Source organism: Filicampus tigris, chromosome 9, assembly GCF_054856515.1.
Source record: "Filicampus tigris isolate MCC_2025a chromosome 9, RoL_Ftig_1.0, whole genome shotgun sequence".
NCBI lineage: Eukaryota > Metazoa > Chordata > Actinopteri > Syngnathiformes > Syngnathidae > Filicampus > Filicampus tigris.
The window spans coordinates 24,607,838-24,627,603 of record NC_141225.1 but is presented as its reverse complement, the minus strand read 5'-3'; the positions used below and the strand labels follow the sequence as shown (position 1 = coordinate 24,627,603).

At 45.1% G+C, this 19,766-nt stretch overlaps 1 protein-coding gene across 2 annotated transcripts; it reads left to right on the top strand.

The window, feature by feature from the left end:
• The first annotated feature begins 1,302 nt into the window (after window positions 1-1,302).
• On the top strand, window positions 1,303-18,581 carry nisch (nischarin). Of its 2 annotated transcripts, none has more exons than XM_086041157.1 (26): window positions 1,303-1,524; window positions 2,932-3,015; window positions 3,308-3,490; window positions 5,084-5,132; window positions 5,798-5,961; window positions 6,035-6,130; window positions 6,612-6,707; window positions 7,253-7,405; window positions 7,487-7,555; window positions 7,690-7,875; window positions 8,021-8,149; window positions 8,235-8,348; window positions 8,866-9,049; window positions 10,103-10,197; window positions 10,305-10,369; window positions 10,447-11,009; window positions 11,783-12,407; window positions 12,660-12,844; window positions 13,403-13,469; window positions 14,055-14,187; window positions 14,552-14,702; window positions 15,027-15,146; window positions 15,657-15,818; window positions 16,037-16,233; window positions 16,338-16,483; window positions 16,554-18,581. In XM_086041157.1, exons 1-26 carry the CDS (start codon window positions 1,444-1,446, stop codon window positions 16,876-16,878), a joined length of 4,422 nt encoding a protein of 1,473 aa, XP_085897283.1. In that variant the 5' UTR covers window positions 1,303-1,443; the 3' UTR covers window positions 16,879-18,581. The 2 variants fall into 2 exon arrangements, with proteins under 2 accessions (XP_085897283.1, XP_085897284.1); XM_086041158.1 differs by having other exon boundaries at window positions 1,304-1,524; window positions 10,486-11,009.
• Window positions 18,582-19,766: the final 1,185 nt, after the last annotated feature.

Genomic DNA, 19,766 nt, shown 5'->3' with positions numbered 1-19,766 from the left:
GACGTGTTTTACTAGCGTCATGTAACGGGATTTATTCTAACCACCAAATCACACACGGAAAATGGGTGTATTTGAAATATTACTGGATGAATAAACAGTGCCATTGTTGTAGTTTACGTCCCATGGGAGAATTAGCCAGTCCTACTGATCGTGAAGGCCCTGAGCAGATTAGATTGACATGGGCGGATTAGATTAACATGACACCACTGCAGGCTGAAGTCTGATTGGACGAAAAAACACGTGCACTGTACAGTCCTGAGAAACGCTATGAAATTAAGAAAATGACACAGTTGAAATAACATTTTTCATGAAACAAAGTGAAACTGCTGACTAAGGGCAAACTACAACCACTGTAAAATTAATGAAAAGAAAATAAAAAAACATTGTTGGATTAATGCTTCATAACTTCCTATTGTATCCTTGTTAGCATTTGGACAAAAATCTAGAATAAATGTGTAACGGATGTTTTGGCCAGTGAGTGGCTGTGTGATGTGTCAAACATGTTGTCATCGTATTTTCTTAGGGTAGAAACCTGCAATTTGAGATTTTTCGGGGCAAAGCAAGTAAAACTAAGAGTACCTCACTTTTTACAGAAATTATAAAACGTTATCCACTATACATTTTATTTTCATCATACCTTCATCACCATCATTCAATCACACGCAATTGACTTTATACAGTATACATATTTTTAACAACCAATCTGGGACATTATAAAAGGGCATTGTGCAGTGCAATACAACATCACTACAGTATATGCCCTACATGATTATGTCATAAGTGCGAACGCCATTAAACGTCGCCCACAATTGGACTTTCTTTTCCGGAAACTGCAAATCAAATACCAAAGGTGTCAAGCGACCTCATGTGGCTTAAATCCGTATTACATATTTGAGTAAAATCTGTAAAATTGTTCTTATATACACACTATACAGAACAGTGTGGGCCAAAACTGGGTACAGTATACGCATTTGAACATATTTATTACAGCTTTTATTTAACTAGAGATTAACTGTGACGCAGTCTCAAGCAACCACTTCCGTTCTTCCTTCTTTCCTCATTCCTTCATCCTTCGATCTCCCCTTACCTTCCTGCGCTTCAGTAGTAGTACGAGTAGCTCATGGATGTTAACTACGTCTTACTGCCTTACTATCTTACTGTCAAAGAGAGCGGATAAATATAAAAAGATTTTGCAGTCTCCTCCTCACTTGAACATAAAAAGGAACTGCAATACAAGGAATGAGCTGAAGGGGGAAGCAATAGGTCACAGTTGCATCCAGCCTATCACATTCAAGTTAAAGAAGAAGTCACCCTGTCATTGGCGTGACAACAAATTAAATGGCTGCCGACGGCGAGCGGAGAGACTCAAGCTACGCCGCAAAAAGTCGTTTCAAATGACACTGTTTACCCTCTGACAGAGCGCAGTCTTACCCCGATACGGCCATGGAACCCGTCCCGTTCACAGACGAGCTCTCGGAAAGAAAAGTGTGTGTTGTCGGCTCGGAGCTGGTGGAAAACTACACGGTAAGATTGGCTTCCGCCTCTTAGCTTAGCTTGCGGCTATCCTGGTGTCGTACGTCGGTGAGAAATGATCAGTAAAACAGCTCGTGTTTGAATCGTTGAGTTGTTAGAATTGCCTCGTCCTTGCGTTGAGTTTTCACCTGACCGTCGTTTTGACTCTACAAGCCGGACAGGACTGCGCGAGCTAAGCTCTAAATAGCAAGATGTCAGAATCAGAATCATCTCTGGCCAATTATGCTCAAACACAAGGAACTTGTCGCTGGCAGTCGCACTCACTGTAGTCTTATAGCAAAAAATATATATAACTTATAATAAAATATACATTTAGGACGTACATGTTGACAAACTTATAGTACTTAAGTACAGCAATCCCTCGCGAATTTGAAGCTGGACGCAGACCACATTTTTAGGAATCCGCACTGATGAATAGTTTACCTGGAAATCGACAATTGAGCAAAAAGAAAAATAACAGTGGCCATCGCAGTATCAAATAAAATCAAATTTACATTAAACGAATAGGCATAGGTTTTTCTAATGTATTTCAAAGTTTTTGAGTTTTCAAAAGCATAACAAACACTTCATCATCAACAACAAATACAAGCAAACCCCCTTACCAAAACCAACAGGCAAAAAGGCAGTTCAGCAGCTCACACAATTAATGAGCAGTACATTAAACCAGACAGTGTGTAGGATAAGCTGTGTTGAAGTAACCTCCAAAATATCGTACATACGATAGTGTTGTGTTCCACATTCTGGCTATGTCCTTGTGACATGTTATTGCCAAAATCACCCCATCAATCACTGGATAAATCATTCGGCCATCTTAATCTCCCCAACATTTTTTTTCACAGGCTATGTCCACACCTATAAGCATTTTCTGAAAATTCAATGCTGGGCTACCAGCTCGCTACCTTGCAGCATCCCAAAATCATCTGTGCACAAGTCATTAGTTAGTCGAGTCTTCAATATCCTAAATAAAGATCTATTTAAATGGGTTGCCATGGTTCTGTCTAACAAGTATGCATCATTAACATCATAGAAACAACGTAAATTATGTTGATAATTGATTGGTTGTCGTTTAATTGTTGCGCCTTTACTCGCAATATATTCATATACAAGGTACTCAATGCACAGACTGGCTAACGTGAGCTAACAGCAACAACTAAACCCTCATTCGCTGACGCATACGTCACTCACCAGGCAAGATTGTGTTTTTTCAAGCCATACCCATTCAAAGTCACAGATATTAATAATGTAGCATGTGAGGATGGCAACCCTACGCGGACAAAAATATCTGCACCTCACATGCACATTTACTACTGTTATTGTTTGATAAACATTAAAATACATGATCCTTAAAATATTTGATAGCCGCAGCCCAACAACAAAGCGAGTTGTTTGCCCTTTCAGGTGTACATCATCGAAGTGTTGGACGGAGAGCACAAGTGGACGGTGAAGCATCGCTACAGCGACTTTCACGACCTCCATGAGAAGGTAAACATGGAAATTAGACCTCCAACATATTTGTTGTCACAATAGCAAAATATTAGTTTGTCACAATAGCAAAGTTAGGACTTGGCCGCTATACCTGCGTCAAGTATTTCCCACAGTGTTGTATTTCTGTGTTGGATTCATGACTTGACGTCATAAGATGGAGTCGGTTAATCTGTGTGTCAGTGTGTGGCTACATGTCGTGGCCTTCAGCAGCTCCCTGCGAGCGTTATCCTGTTGATATTTGCCCGTTTGGTCTGAAAGGGGCTAATGACTTGTGTTTTCTTCTGCCCAGTTGGCAGCGGAGAACAAAGTGGACCGGCATCTGCTCCCGCCAAAGAAGATGCTGGGCAAGAACTCCAAGAGCCTGGTGGAGCGTCGGCAGAAGGAGCTGGAGCTCTACCTGCAGACGCTGCTCCGGCAGTTCCCGGGGGCCACGCCCACTCCCCTCGCCGCATTCCTTCACTTCAACATCTACGTGAGTTTCGGACAATATTTACCATTGAGAGGGCTGAAATTCTGAACATTTTGACGAATTCAAACTAAAACATGTCCCTACGATTAATCATTTCACAAAATAGTTGATTAATTGGATAGTAGATTAGTTGTTGGTTATTCAAACAACAGAGAGCAGCATGTGTATGTGCTTACAAACGTGCACATGGCAAAAGAGGGTTGAACACTGTCTATTCAAGCACCTAAATGTTCAAGCAAACCATATGGTTTCATCTATTAAATGTCCACTAGCTTAATGCTAACGTATAATGGGAAATAAGTTCAATGTGCTAATGGAAATTAAAACACCTTGAACACATAGACAACAGCAACACATACAAACAGCAGGTATCCACCTTATTCTCTCTCTGTGGCATAACTAGAAAACAGGTGACTCACTTTCTGTCTCACTTATGCGTCTCTCAGGTTGAGTAAGATTATGAAGCAGTTCCTTTTTTTTTTTACATTTATCTGAACTTTAAGAATGATACAAAAGTGACTTGAGTCACTGCCTGTGCAGTAGTTTTATTTCTTTTTTTAAATGTCATCATCCAGAACAAATGAATTCACTTGACCTTACTATTTTCCAACATGTAGTAAATCTTGTCAACATTCCTTTTAGCCGTGTCTAATCTGAACCAGTGGCGATGTCGTCGGTTTATCTCGTGACCGCGAAAGTTTAACTGTAGGCCACTTGTTCCATCGTTGCCAAAAGCATCGCCATGTGAGCCATGCTGATCAACACGTGAACACCACCGCGGGCCATTGAAGTGTGGAAACCGATGACTGCTGCAATACCAAAACAACTATACTGCCAGTCGTTCAAGCAGCGTTGTCATTTGTTTGTACTGGGAAGTCAAGCGATACAAATAGAGTGCAACCTCACTTGTCGTGGTTAATCCGTTCCAGAAAGTAATCTGTTCCAGATTTTATAGAGAAAAACTCTATATATATTTACATTTACAAACAGTGTTAAATAAATATTAATGACTTTGAAATGGATCAACGAGCATAAAAGATCTCTTTAATTGCCATTATTGAAGACTGATGACGTGTCCAACTGGAAAGGGAGATAGTGGATGCCTTTTTCAGGTTCTTCCTTATCTTCTATCATGTTTGTCACCTTCTCAGACTCGCAACTTTCTGTCGTGTCGTGTAAAACGGGTTGAACAGATGGCAAGGCCTATTCCACAATGCAAGCTATTACGTAATAAATAACCAGCCTTCCTGCGTGCCCGGCAACACTCTGAAAAGGTTTGGGTAATGTCAGTGTCAATACATCGTGTCAGAAATCAGGTCTTCAAAGTTAAAGCATGCCATTATAACATTTTCAAACTGTTTTGTGCTCGTTTATTGAGTGTGACTGGCCAGGAAACGATTGGCTGAGTGGCAGTTTAAAAAAAAAATATATATATATATATGAGTGCATGTATGAAAAAACGGGTCCAAAAAACATTACAAAAGGAATCATTTGAAAACTAGGGCATATCAGAACTTGGTTCCACTGTACTTTGTTTTTGTACTTGAAAAGCTTTTTAAGAGTTCATGACATTAGTCATTGTTTTTCCCCTTTCAGGAAATCAACGGCATCACGGCTGCGTTAGCCGAGGAGTTGTTTCATAAAGGTTTGCTTCCTGCCTTTCTACTCTTCCCTTCAGCTTACATCAGTCCGACTGTTGCTATATTCCATCCATGTCCCATAGTGCTTGGCCTCATTAGGCCCGCGGGTGAGCTGGAGCCTATCCCCGTCTTTGGGCAGAAGTGCATTTCTCGTGATTGCGACATACTCTGTTTATACGATACATATACCTACTGTACTCTGGTTGAGCGTGATGTGCCTGAATTTGTCCGACTTCCAACGTGTTGGCATTTCTCTTCCTTATAATAAACACGACGAGCCAAGATTCACCACCTAATCTTTCTCGTCTACTCAAAAGCCACGCTGATCTCAAATCCAGGCCGCCGCCATCTACAGAGATCTGTTAGTCATTCCGGTGGTTTACCGACGTGAGTTTTCACGGACGAAGCTGGGCCTACCACACTCACCTTCTAAAAAATGTGCTTGCCGACTATATGCGGTTGGATTCCAAATTGCAATTGGCGTCATATGAACCCCCATGACGGGGAATGAGTTAGCGTGAGCGAATTGGTGCGGATCACACTAGCAATTAAATATGATTAAACAAAAGAATGAGTCCCTTTTTGATGGACAGTTGAAAACGGGCAGGACGGAAGCAATATTGAGACGAACTTGTCATGAAAGGAAAAGCCAAGTGACGTTTGCTGGTAGGTGAAGAGTTGCTAGCCGCCGGCGAGGTCTTCTCCCTGCGGCCCCTGCAGCTGCACGCCGTCTCGCAGCAGCTGCGTCTGGCCAAGCCCACGTGTTGCAACGGCGACGCCAAGACTGACCTGGGTCACATCTTGGACTTCACCTGCAGGCTGCGCTACCTCAAGGTCAGCCGCCAGCACTACGCCAGTCCACTTTGCTGGTGTTTTGGTTTTTGAAATGTCACCAATCACACTTCAGATCTGTGGCACCAGTGGTCCGGTAGGAAGCAGTAACATCCTGGAGAGGAATCTGCCCTTTGATCTGTCTTTTTTCAAGTGCCTGCTTCAGATTGAGGTAAATGCTTTCACTGTACAATTGCACACAAACATTATGCATTTTTTTTTCCGCAATTTAAAACGATTCCCAGCTCACTTAACATATATGTATGTTTTTTTTTAAATTTCACTGGTGGAGGCAGCACATCATCCTACATGAAGAAGTGTGCATATCTGTTCATGTTGCGTATGCCGCGGACGCGTCAAACACAAATAGATGCCCAACCGCCACCTTGTCATCAAGCATGTTTCCCTCTAAGCAAAAGCTAATCTGACCATCCAACACAACTCAATGCAGCTCTGCTTACCTTTTGTCTTTGACATGACTGGTGGCGAAACTCAATGTGGCGGGTGCTTATGATGCAAATGAATAAATGACTCATGTAAAGTCATATTTGTGTTGTCACAGTTGGGTGACAACTGTTTAATAAGCCTTGGCAGAGATTTGAAAATGTGGCTTGAAATGTAAGGTCTGCCTGTCTGTCTTTGGCTGTCCTCAGATCAGCGAGTGCGCAGCTCAGCAAATTGGAGGTTTGTCGTCTCTGAGGTCCAGCCTGGTCACGCTGAACATCCGCCGCTCCACCGACAGCATGATGGTGCGCTTTAGATCAGGGCTCGGATCGGCAAACCTTTGTGCTCAACAGAAACCTTTGATTTTTCAAATGGACCTGTCGTTTATAGACGACATAAAAAAATGTAGGGAATGGTTGATTTTAATAGTACAAAAGGTCATTCTCTTATTTTTAAAATGTGTTTTGAAATTTATGTCAATCAAGAAGTTACTTAATTGAATGTCTTATGAAATTGTTTATTTGACTACTAGATTATTATCTTTACCCTAAATAAATTATCCAATGAGAAATGAATAGCAAATAAAAATTATTAAATACAATTTTATTAACCAATTTTAGGAAATATTTCATGCTTTTTCTGAAAAAAGTCTTTTTTTTATTTGCTTATTTACAACAAACCAGACAATTGTTTAATGATATAAATTATGCTTAAAAAATGTAATCAACTGATTTTCTACGGGGGCAAAACATGAAATGAATGCAACAAATCCCAAGTTCAGCTTCATTTCATATGATCCGAAATTCAAAATGCGCGTTATGTGCTAACAATCCACGGGCTGATCCCCCAGCTTGTCCTTGTGCCGGAAGCCGGCGAGTTCCCTCAGTGGGAAGCCGAGGGCTCGGACCCCGGCCGTCCGGTGACCGCCGTGGTGCCGCTCTGGCGAAACCTGACCACGTTGGACATGAGCCACAACGCCATCGGCGCCATCGACGGCTCAGTGGTGAGACGCGTCCGCCGTCTGCCGTATCTGCGTGGCTTTTCTTTTCTCTGATGTTCTTCGATGTGTCGCCACCGCATGCAGAAACTGATTCGTGAGGTGGAGTTTCTCGATCTGAGCCATAACCAGCTTTCCTCGGTGGAAAACCTTCAGGTACGCATCAGCTCATCACTGGGAAAACCCCCCCAAAAAACTGGACTCATACGTACAAGCCGATAGAAAACCCCTAAGACTTGGGGTCAACCGACCCGTTCCACACGACCTGTGTTTTTTTTTTTTTTTTGCAGCACCTGTACAATCTGGTGCACCTGGATTTGTCCTACAACAAGTTGTGCGTCCTGGAGGCGGCTCACACGCGGCTGGGCAACATCAAGACGCTCAGCCTGGCCGGCAACCAGCTGGAGCGGCTCACGGGCCTCAGCAAGCTCTACTCCCTGGTCCACCTGGACCTCAGCCACAACCAGCTGGCCCAAGTAAGCGTTACGCATTCACAACTGCTGGCCCAAGTAAGCGTTACGCATTCACAACTGCTGGCCAAGGCGCGCACACCAGGAAGGAGCAGCATCACGAGTTGCTCGGCAATTTGGTTTGTGAAGAAGGGTGTTTGTGCGTTTGCAGTTGGAGGAAATCAAGAACATCGGCTCGCTGCCGTGCCTGGAGAAGCTCAACCTGTCCTCCAACCCAATTTGCATCATCCCCGACTACAGAACCAAAGTCCTGGCCCAGTTTGGAGACCGAGCGGCAGAGGTACGGCAACCGCCGCCGCCGCCGCCGCAATCGCAATGCTGCGTTTGTGTGTGCGCTCTGAGTCAGTCTGGCATCTGTCTGTCAGGTGTGTCTGGATGGTCAAGTGACCACAGAGAAGGAGTTGGACACAGTGGAAGTGTTGAAAGCCATTCAGAAAGCCAAAGAAGTCAAAGACCGCATGAGCAGCAGCGACAAGAAGGTAATCTAAATGTACAACAATCAGAGCAAATCAAGTAATCATCTAGATCCGTGATTCCCGAGCGTTATGTTGAGGGACGGTAGGAAATGATATGATTTCACATAATGGGTCAGAATTTTTATTATTATTATTTTTTTTCCACAACAAATAATGCGTCTTTGTTCATCTGTCTAACCTGGCAACATACAGTGACAGGCAAAGCTATTCCACACAATGACTTCCATTAAAGCTCAGTGCTGCCAGGTATGCTGTGGCACAACGTGGTACTGCACCGAAGGCACACAACTCCAAATCCACATTTCCCTATACAGTAGGCCTACTATACTGAAGCAGAAGCCATTTTTACCCTTGCGTTTTGAGAATAATAGTATCTCGTAGCCTGGTTTACACTGCCTGGGATTCTACTGAGGCAGCGATTGTGCAGGTTTTTTGTGCGCAAGAAGAAAATGCCTTTCTGGTTGATGATTTGGATGGAGGCTGCTCTCTGAAGGCTTCCTCCTCTCTGTCCTCTTGTCAGATCAGTGAGGAGACCAGGCTGTCTACTGCTGCACCTCCTTGCCTCTCTCCGCCTCCTCCCTCCTCCTCTTGCTCTACCTCCTCCTCTTCCTCTTGCCACACCTCTGTTGTCGCCCCTCATTCTCTCGCCTTTCCCGCGGCCGCCTCTTCCTGTCCGGCCCGGCAGGCTTCCTGCACCAGCCAAGGTACTGTCGTGTGTCAGGCTGTGCATGGCTGAGCTGATGGTGGCGTCTACTTGAAATTGCTCCCTTTCCTGGTTGTTATTATCGGCACGCAAAATCCATTGGAAAATTCAGCCCCTGAAGCCAATTTCACCAAGCAGCATGACATTTTGTGGACATGTCCATCTTGAGTTGACCCACAAAAAAAGTCTCAGGATGCCGTGTTGTGAAACACACACAGGAAGTCTGGCATTTTGGTTTAAAGCAGCCGTTTTATGGTCATTTTGGACATTCAGACGGGTTCTTAAAATACAAACTTGTCCTTTTAGAGTTAAAAAGAAATTATCCTCCTTGAAGCCTGTTTAACTAAGTTGGAAAGATGAGTTTTGCTAAGCTTGATAATCATAATTTTACTCACCCTCTCTAGAAGCCACGCCCTACAGCACACAGCAATTCTGCCATTTTGGATTAAAGCAGCCATTCTGGCGTCATTTTGAACAGGTCCAAGGTCATTCTTCAAGCAAACCTATCCATTTATTTAATTCAGCCCCTACAGCCATTTTCACTTAGCAACCTAAAATTTGTTGGACATGTCAATCATGAGTAAACCCACAAAACAGGAGTCAGTAAACCATACCGAACACATGCAGGAAGTCTGCCATTTTGGTTGAAAGTGGAGTTAAAAAAAATATATATATTTTCAGGATCTTTAAAAAATAATGAAACATTTTCTTCAAACTGTATCCATACGTCACATTCATGAATTAATATGCAGCTCCTAAAGTCAGTTTGATGAAATTTGATTGGCATAAAAATGTAGACCCACAAAAAGACTCAAGAAGCCACCCCTAAAAAGACACAGGGAGTCTGCCATTTCTGCTGGAAGTGGCTCTTTTTTAGTCAAAATGTGATTCCTCATCGAGATTTTGCTCAGTCTACCAAATTCCGCTAAACTGTTAACCAACTTTGTGTCATTGCGCGTACCTGTAGTAAAGCCCCTTCCCTGCTGAGCCCTTCACATTAAAAGTGACTTGAGGCACGTAAGTCTACTGACGTTCTCGTGTGTCTTGTTTGAAGTTATGACCAGCCGAGAAGAAGCCGCTGTTCCGCCTATCATCCTCCCTCCTGCAACTTCCTCTAATGGCCGCCTCTCGCCTGCTGACACCATCCAGGTCAGACACCCCTGAAAACGACATGGCGGTCAAGCATCTGGAATGTAACAGTGCTTCTATGGACATATGTAAATGGAGATTATTATTGTGTGAATGTTTGTGTGCAGGTTCGAGACCCTGCCGTGCATCTGTCTGAATGTCTACACGACACTTCTGTCAACGCAACTCACTGGTCAGCAGCTAAATCTGATCAAGTCCCTTTCCCCCCTTTCTTAGAAAAACAAATTGTCAAATGTGTTCCTCTTACAGTTGCCCGTCCCCCTCCCCCTCCTCCTCCTCCTCCTCTAGCCTGCCTGAAGTGACCTGCCCCAGCTGCAGCGCCGCCTGGTGTCCTCTTCTCTCCTCTCACCTCCTCTCCCTTACCTTCACCAACCAGCTCTTCACGGGCCTCCTCTCCAAGCGCCTCCACGCCGCCCTGAAGGAGCAAGACGAGAGGAAGGTGGAAGCTGAGGAGGAGGAGGAGGTGGAGGAGGAAGTGTGCCCATCCCGAGAGGTTCCATCCCATGTGGAGGGCACACAAGTGGGCTCTCCGCTTTCCGGCGACGGCTACTTTGAGATGGGCCTGGATGATTCTGTTCAAGACTCGTCGCTCGCTCCTCTTCCCACTGGGCCCGGTGCTCCTCCCTCGGACCCGTGTGATGAGGAGCGGCAGGAAGAAAATGTCAACAGTGTACTTTGGTGCTATTGTCTTAAAGTGGAAAAGGAGGATACGAAGGAGGTGGAGCAGAGCCTTGTGTGCGTGGTGTTGACGGACAATCTTTTGTGCTTGCTGCGCTTATCACATGACGGCAAAGGGACCAACCTGGATGCAGGTAAATAAAGGAACATTTTTCATTGTTTAGTGAAGTGAGTTTGCTTTTTCAGGTCAAGTTAGCATGTTAATAACTTTGGTACCATTGGCTAATGGAATGAGTTTCTCCAGGCTTGTGACATCGGCATGTCCAAATTTTGGTACCATTGGTTGATGAAATTAGGTACCTGAGCCTGGTCAAGTTAGCTTGGCAGGGGAAGTTAGCATGTCAGACATGAGCGCTTCAAAAGTTTAGTACTTTTGGTTAACGGTGAATTTCCCCAAGCATGTGAAATCAGTAGGCCAATACCATTGGTCAATGGAATGAGTTACAATAACTTTTGGTACCATTCGTTCAGAGACGGTTACCATTCGGCGACTCTCAGCCTGTCAATAATTTGGTACCGTCACTTGGTTAATTAGTGGTGTGAGGCTACTTTGGCTAGCCAAATGAACATGTCAATAACTTTGGTACGGATGGTTATTGGAGTGAGGTTCCACAAGGTGGCAAAGTGAGTGTGTCAATAAATTTGGGACCGCTGGTGAGTTGTGGGGTTCACCTGGCAGGTGAATTAGCATGTCAATCATTTTGATACCATTGGTTAATGGAGAGAGGTTCCTCCGGCTTGTGACATTTGTGCGTCAAAATATATTGCCATTGGTTAATAGTGTGATGTTAGCGCTCTGCCAACTTGGGTGTTTTCGATTAACGGATTGTCGCTCCCCTGGCAGGCATCGACAACTTTGGTATCCATAGTTGAACCCTTCCATGCACTGTGTTGTTTGTGTTTCCAGACGAAGACCAGAGTCCATCCCCAGAGGCTGTTGTGTCCAGCCTCGAGGTGGCCCTTCTGCTGCCTTTCTCTCAGCTGCTGCTCTTCTCGCACGCCGAGCTTCCCGCCTCCTGTCTGGCCTTTGGGCTCCAGAGCGGCGCAGCTCGCTATTACCTCTTCTCCGACGTCAAGGAGCTCCAGAGAACCCGGGCGCAGCTGAAAAGACTGACACAGGTCACAGATGTAGCGGAGACTCCTCAGATCCTACCCAGCTCCCTCCTGAACTCCTGGGAAGTGGAGGAAAGTCAGGGAGCTCAGGGAGGCTACCTAAGCCTCCTCCTGCCCTACTCTCCCCCTCCCCCTCCCTCTCCCTCTTCCACCTCACACCAACTCCTGTCGGACGTTTTACCCAACACGGCGGAGCTCCCGTCTCTCCTCTTCCTCACCTACCGACACCTTTGGGTGCTGAAGATGGACGTCAGAGAGATGGCAGAGAGAGAGAGGAACACCACCGGCCTTCACGAAGCCTCGTGCAGGCTGGTCCGCGTACCCCTCGGCTCGGTGGTGCTTCACCCCGACCAGAGAGCTCCTCAGGCTGGGAAGACGACCGGCGGAAAGTCCTGCCGGCACCCTCAACACCACCGCAGGTAAAAGGGGCTCTAATTACGACTAGATGCCACGAAATGGTGGCCGGGCATTTAAAGCTGATTGGATCATAAAGCATCAGCACCCTGCATCTCAGCGTGTATGCAATCATGAACCCATGGTACATAAACAACTGTATTCACTAGTTCATTTATTCAGCACGAATAAAGCACCTTCATGATGATCAGTCGTATTTTCTAGCGAATATACAAGGGTTCGCTGTACATTATTTGAGCCCGTGCTGTCGTGTCCAGGTTGAGCCACACGGCGGAGCTGCTGCTGGCCGGTGGGAGCCTGCTGCTGCTCTTCCCGCTGGCCCAGGACAAGAGCTCCTTCTTGGGGGAGCTGAGCCGGCGGAGAGTGGCTCTGCAAGGGCTGAAGATGGTGGCGCTGCCTCTCCCATGTAGATGCTGGCCGCACCAAGATGAAGCCACACAAGGTGAGGAAAACCTTCCGTCAGACTGAGAACAGTCATTGGGTACTTTTTGGAGTGCTTGTCCTTAGCCGCGGTCTTCTGAAATCGGTTCATTCAAATCCATTTTATTAGATCATTCTTTTTTTTTTTGATTCAATGAAAATATTGTTAAAATAATTAAAATGTTGTATTGTACTTAATGAATTTGAATCGAATTATTTGAAAAAATAAATAATCAGGATGTTAATGAATTAAAATTGATTATTAAAATGAACTGTTTTAAATAGACATTGTAAGACTCATCACTGACGGTGTATGTTACACTTGCCTGACTTGGGTGTAGGCAACGTGTGTGTTCCACTCTGTGGCAGTGTGAATGGTTGTCAGTCTTAATATTTGCCCTGTGAGTGACTGGCAACCAGTCACTGCCCAAGGTGTGCTGTGAAAAGCTCCAGCTCCTTACGATCTTAACCAGGATGCGCGGTATAGGAAATTGTTGCTATTTTCTAAATCTAATGAGACCCTCCTTCACAAAAATGTACCCACCCATGCTTCAGATTGACACCCGCTTTGGTTTCTCAGGTCACAAAAGAAATGCTGTTGACCAGTGCTGCTTTAGCAGTAGCAGAAGCGCACGCAGCACCAGCAGGTAAGCCGCTACAGCCACTTCTGCATCATTTACCCTTACAGTGGTACCTTGATGTCTGAATGGCGCAACTTCCGGTTACAAGCTGTCGCTTGGTCGAGTTTATTAAGATATTTTATTTAGGGGTGTCCAAGAAACCAGGGACTTGGCTGATAAATGCGAAGAACAGTTCCTCAAGGTGGCAAGTGACTGGGTAATTGAAAAAAAAAAGATATACAGACAATGAGGGGCTCTGGAGTTTTTCTCAGCAATTTTTAAGTAAGATTAAAAAAACAGATGAATTAGATAAATTAATTACAGATCAGAATCAATTAATCTCACATTTTTTTAATCTCCTGACAGCCCTACTTATATTATTGAACACAAATACGACATGAAAACACTCACAAGGAGCATGGAGGGGTAAACAACCCACCCAAATGACTCCAGCTGTTGACACCACTCAGTAGGCCACACCCCTTAGTGGCACACATTGACTTGAGTACCATACTTTCAGTTGATTTGGCTTCACAAAACAAGTTTATTTCTTCAGCGCTATCTGTCTTTATAAAAAGCATGCGTCTCCTTCTCATCTGTCTCTTCTGGCAGCTCCTCTCGTCTCCGGCTGGAAGAGAACCAGCCGTCCCCCCACCTCACCCCGGGTCTCACCCCAGGGCTGAAGCTCCTGGCTGGGCTTGATGGGGAGCAGCTGCTGACATACTTCCACAGACATATCGCTCTGGTGAGGACGCTCACTTTGGGCTGCGTTTGGAAATGATCCATCTTGACCCCGACACAAACTTTTCATGGCCAGGAAGAACTACTTTTAGCCTGGGTTGTTAACGTAAGAATTCACGAGAGATTTGCTGCACGTATTAACGTACTTCGGGGTGCATTAAAAAAAAAAAAAAAAGTCAAATCAATAAGCCATTTATTTTTAGGCAGAATGCTATAAAAGCGTGAAGTGATATGAACTGTTTTTGGGATTGTGCTTTCTGGGGTATTTACGGTTTAACGTATGATTAACTAGGGCATTTATGAGTAGCAGGGGATGACTGTACATCAAGGAAGATGACTCAAGTCCAGTCCTTTCATTTTTTTCCAAGTCTGAGGAGGACGAGTTGCGCCAAGTCTTGTGGCTGTCTGTGGTCCTCTATACTGCGCCCGAAGCCGAACTGGCCTGCTGCCTCTTGCTCTCCACCGACGCCATCTACTTCCTGTTGGAAGACTCTGCCGCCGCTCGGCCCGATGTTGCAGGTAACAATGCGGCTCAACATCAACATCCATGTCAAGCACAAAAAAAAGCACCCCATCTAGAAACGGTGATTGCTCAACCAATATGGCGCGAGAGATCATCGGGTGCGCTGTGGGAAGTGAAGAACTTCATTGATCCACTGAAGTAAATTGTTCTCCCCAATTGTTTAATTGAGATGCACCTGTATCCTACGGTGTTAAACGTCAAAAGGATGGCTTCAAAATACTGTAGTTGGATGTCGGAAGACTCGTCCCCAATCTCTAATTGGGAAAATACTCTTGAGTGCCGTTGTCATGAACATCTTGTATGTGTTTGTCGTCTGTCAGAAATGGACGTGAGCACTTCTCCGGACCCAAATGTGTGCCTTTGCTGCTGCCTGACTATCCGACTCGTCCGTCTGCTCTCTGTCAATGTGGGATTGTTCGATCAGTACTTCAGGCTTGTAGGTCAGTCTTGGGCGTCCTGGTAAATGTGCTTAGGGTCTGATTTACTTTGATCCTAAAAAAGCAGGCGCTAACGGGTGCAAAAGTGGTGAGACAGTTGTATTTGGAAAAAATGCAATTCAGGTTGCGCTGATGCTTTTCACAATGGAAAATGTAGGATGTCGAGATCATTTTTGTTTCTGGCATTTCAAAAATGTTTCTTCCAGAGGAAAAGATCCATTCTCCTTGCTCATTCTGCCTGTCCCCCACTTTCACAAAATCAGCCATTGTAGTTCGTCAGAGGTTTGATAAGTCATATCACCTGTGCTGAATTCATCTATTTGTATGTACTCCCGAGCATTTTGAACGTTCAATTCAATTTTGGCAGACGCAATGCTGGTTGCACCCATGTAGTTGATCAGCTTTTCTCTCTCTTTGCGTGAGCAATCAAGTTGTTTTTTGCAAAATATTTCTTGCATTTTGCTTGTTCATCTTTTCTTTTTTTTTTTCTTGGTGCCCATTTTGGCCCCGCAGGCCGCTCGGCCGAGCACATCGTTTGCTGCCTGAGCAGGGACAGTTACGGCACTGGCGTCTTCCTGCAAGAGCTGATGTCCGCGCTCAGTCTGCAGCAGAAGCTTCCCGCGCCGGAGCCCTCGGAGCAGGACTTCTACTCGCAGTTTACCAGCACCAGCTCAGGTGACACTCGATTCTGATGGCCGATCAGTATTTCGGCTTCACTCTGGGGTCGAGGTGTAAACGTTTCGGATTTAGTCGCTGAATTGGAAGTTTCATCCAGATCTCATATTGCTTCCGATTCCAGGGAATAAAATGATATGATTGTGAGGTCCGTTCTAAACAAATTCAAGCAGACGCGATGCGAATTTGTCAACGGTGATTTTCCGCACCCCCCGCAGGCAAGATGCACAACTACGAGCTGGTCCACAGCAGCAGGGTGAAGTTCATCTACCCCAGCGAGGAGGAGATGGGCGACCTCACCTTCATCGTGGCTGAAAGGAAGACCCCCGCCAGCGCAGCACCCTCGTCTTCCTCGTCTTTGTCCTCCTCGTCCTCGCGTTCCTTCAACGTGCTGCTCTACCTGCTGGTGTTTCAGGTCTCGACTTGTTTTTCTCCGTGCGGCCATCGGCGAAACGTTTGGACGCCCGCGTTTTAGATCCCCGTAGAGATGAAGTCTCAATCGGATTTCCCGAATACCAGGTTCAGCTTGAGAACGGCCAGGCGTCCGACGGATCTGCCGTCCTGCAGCCCCGCACGCTGATTCTGACCGGCACGGATGTCTTCCTGTTGGACGAAGACTACGTCAGCTATCCTCTTCCGGACTTTGCCAAAGAGCCGCCGTCCAGGTGAGCTTCCTGTTCCCCGCTGCGTTGCCCTGCTTCTGTCTGCAATAGACTGGTCTCCGCTCCCCCGCAGGGAACGTTACCAACTGCGGGAAGCCCGGCGCATCCGCGACCTGGACCGGGTTCTGCTCGGCTACCAGACGTATCCTCAGGCCCTGACGCTGGTGTTCGATGACGTGCCGGGCCCGGACCTGCTGTGCCACCTCACCATGGACCACTTTGGCGTGGAGGGCGAGGAGGCCCCGCCGCCCCCGCCTCCGTGCGGGGGCGCCGAGGGCGAGGTGCAGTGGTGCGTCTTTGTGCCGGGAGCCGACAGCCGTGAGAGACTCATCTCCCTGCTGGCTCGCCAGTGGGAGGCGCTGTGCAGCAGGGAGCTTCCCGTGGAGCTCACTGGCTGATTGGAGTACAAAGAAATGACCGCAATGGGAACGGCGCCTCCTGGAGGCAGGCTTGCAGGCTTACAAATGAGCCAATCGCTGCGCATTGTGCAGAGAGGAGCCTGTCGCCGGGAAGATAAGTTCTGGGATTTTGTAGCCCCTTTCGCACTACTGCCTTCAGAGAAAATGGGCACTTTTGCGATGTATAGAAAGCATTCATCTCCAAACTCAGTGATGTATATATTTTTTTTATCCCTAAGAAGAGAGCGGAAATTTGGGCTCATCACATCGTATGTCCAGCCCCTAATGATCATGAAGATGGCGAAAAGGAAATGACCATTTTGGCATCTGATGTTTTGTCCCACCCCTAACGGAGATGAAGAGCTGAAATGAGGGCAGCCATTTTGGCTCATTACCATTTGTCCCACAGCTAATGGAGATGGAAGGCATAAGCAGGGCGGGCGGCCATTTTGGGCAATGGTGATGACGCAAGAAAAGTGTGGGCATTTTGGCGCGCAATGTTTCATCCCACTCATGATATAGCTGAAAGTGCAAAAGAAGAGTGGCCATTTGGACACGGGACGTTTTTGTCACACTACTGAAAGATGAAAAGGCCAAATTAGCGCAGCCCTTTTGGCCGGTGGAGATGATGTGACAAAAGGAGTGACGGACATTTCGGCTTGTGAAAATGCACTGCCAAGTTTGTAAAGGTCTTAGCTTTACATCAAGCAGCACATGCATGCACTATTAAGAGTTGCACCTTGTGGTTTCTACCTTTTTCCTTTGTCATCCACATCCTGTTTGCTACCTCTCACTTCCTGCTTTGTCTTTCAGTGAGAGGGAGAGAGCTCTAGAAGGGAAATGTTGCACAAGCCATCAATGGACAACGCAGGAGAAAAAAAAAAGGTGCGCTGTCACTTTTTACGATCTTGCTTCCTCCATTCCTACCATTCGGTGAGTGAAGGACTCCCAGACAAGCACAATTTAGTGCGCTGAGATACACTTTTCACAATGTCACAAACATTTTGTGACTAATGTATAATTGTATGGACATGTGTTCCTTAAGTCAGCCAGGCAGACTTTTTCAGCAGGGGGCCCCACATTGCTTGATTTTTAACTGTTTATCATTAAGAACATCTCATTTGTATGGAATGCTGTTGTTCAGACAGAAAATGGACAGTTTGCAAAAAGCTGAACAGTTTACATATTAAGTAAGTTTCAACCAAAAAAAAAAAAAAAAACCTTTTACACTGCTGAATATTTACATCTACAGCCAGTATATGCACAAACACAAAAACACTCACCAAGCATTTTAGTTTTTTGCACTTTCCGAGATTTGCCGAACAAAGTAGAGAAGCTTTTTATTGGTGTAACTGGTACAGGTACAGGCCACATTATTAGGTACACTGACACTGAGTTATTCACCCGCACCAAAAAAAAATCTACCTTTACAAAAAAAAAAGGCCTGCTTTTATTCATTACCCTAAGGCAGATTTTTTTTTTCTGTTGGATCACCTTAGACTGTGTACCTAATGAAATGTCCAGTGGGTGTAAGTATTATTTACTACATGAACATATATTGTGTATTATCATTAAGCGTTTTTAAAAAAATCTTATTTGTTGTGGTTATTATGTATTATTTTTATGTTTTACGTTTAACCGGTTGGAACTTGTGTTCCTTGTTCAAGGAGAATGCAAATGAATTAAAGTAAAATACCATCAGATCTTCGTGGTGATTGTCATCATATTTACTGTTAGTTGACAGGCAAATTTACTCATGGAAAAAAAAAAGTACATCATGTCGTATAGTATATCATCTGAAAAGTTGTTCTTGCGTTGATTTTGGAAAAATCAAAATTAAATTCGGAAAATTCAGACTTGAAGGTTGAAATGGTAGAATTTGCAGGCAAAAAAAGTTTTGTTTTTTTTCAAAAATAAATGTTTATATTAGGAGTTTAACATCATAGCACTTTGAGAAAAAAAATGTATATGAAGCAGATTTCATTAAAAAGTCATTTTTCAGTCTGCTATCCCACACCCATCCTTCGGTTTGAAGACTCTTTATTCAAACCAATTCAATAAAACCTTGTCAATATGTTGTTGTCAGAGGACGTGTCTGTTGCTAAAATGCTGACTTGTCTTGTCTTTGTCCTGAGACAAAAACATCCGAAAAAAACCCCCCAAAAGTTGCCCTCGCCGCCGCGATCTTGATGACTGTGCAGCGTTGCCGCCTTTCTACCCTGTCCACTTTTTCTCGCTTCCTTTCGGTCCAGCCGTGAAGCGCTTGGTCTGTTTCCGCTCTGAGGGACACTCGCTGTACTGTACGGGAAGTGTCCGCTCAGCAAAAGTCAAACCGTCTGCTTATCGACCAGCGCAAGCGGCCAATCAGAAATCAGCAGAGCTGGGCATTTTACTAAAAATTCACCGTCCGTTTATCGCCTTCCTTCCGCCTACAGTCGGGGTACCCTTCCGCCGTCCATTTATCCGCCATTTTGCCCGGCTGGAAAAAATAGTACGCGTCTGTAAATGGGCTCCCATTAGCTTTTCTGACTACAAACTGCGACCAACTACTGCAAAATTTTGATCCGTCCCCATCATTTTTTTTTTCACAGATTTATCTTTTTTTTAGATGGAAATTTGGAATATTACCGGATTCAAGTTGTAGCTCGCACAGAATAATAAATCATCAAATTTTCCTGTTAAATTTGGACTTTAAAGGCACACCAAATTTTGCGATTTCAGCAGACAAAAGTTAATATTTTGTCTGCAATGGTTTTGGCACCTTCATTATTTTTCATATACAATTAACACGCTAAGATTGGTTGCCAGCTGTGCCCTCAACACATGCGAACACATTTTTAAAGGTGTTCATTGTACATGAAAAATAATGACGGTATCAAATTCTTTAT

Excerpts from the sequence above, each read along its gene's own strand:
- nisch (XM_086041157.1), top strand. The coding sequence starts at position 1,444 with ATGGAACCCGTCCCGTTCACAGACGAGCTCTCGGAAAGAAAAGTGTGT. Across the intron at positions 9,050-10,102 it reads GGCTTCCTGCACCAGCCAAG|TTATGACCAGCCGAGAAGAA; the intron begins GTACTGTCGTGT and ends TCTTGTTTGAAG. Across the intron at positions 10,370-10,446 it reads TCTGTCAACGCAACTCACTG|TTGCCCGTCCCCCTCCCCCT; the intron begins GTCAGCAGCTAA and ends TTCCTCTTACAG.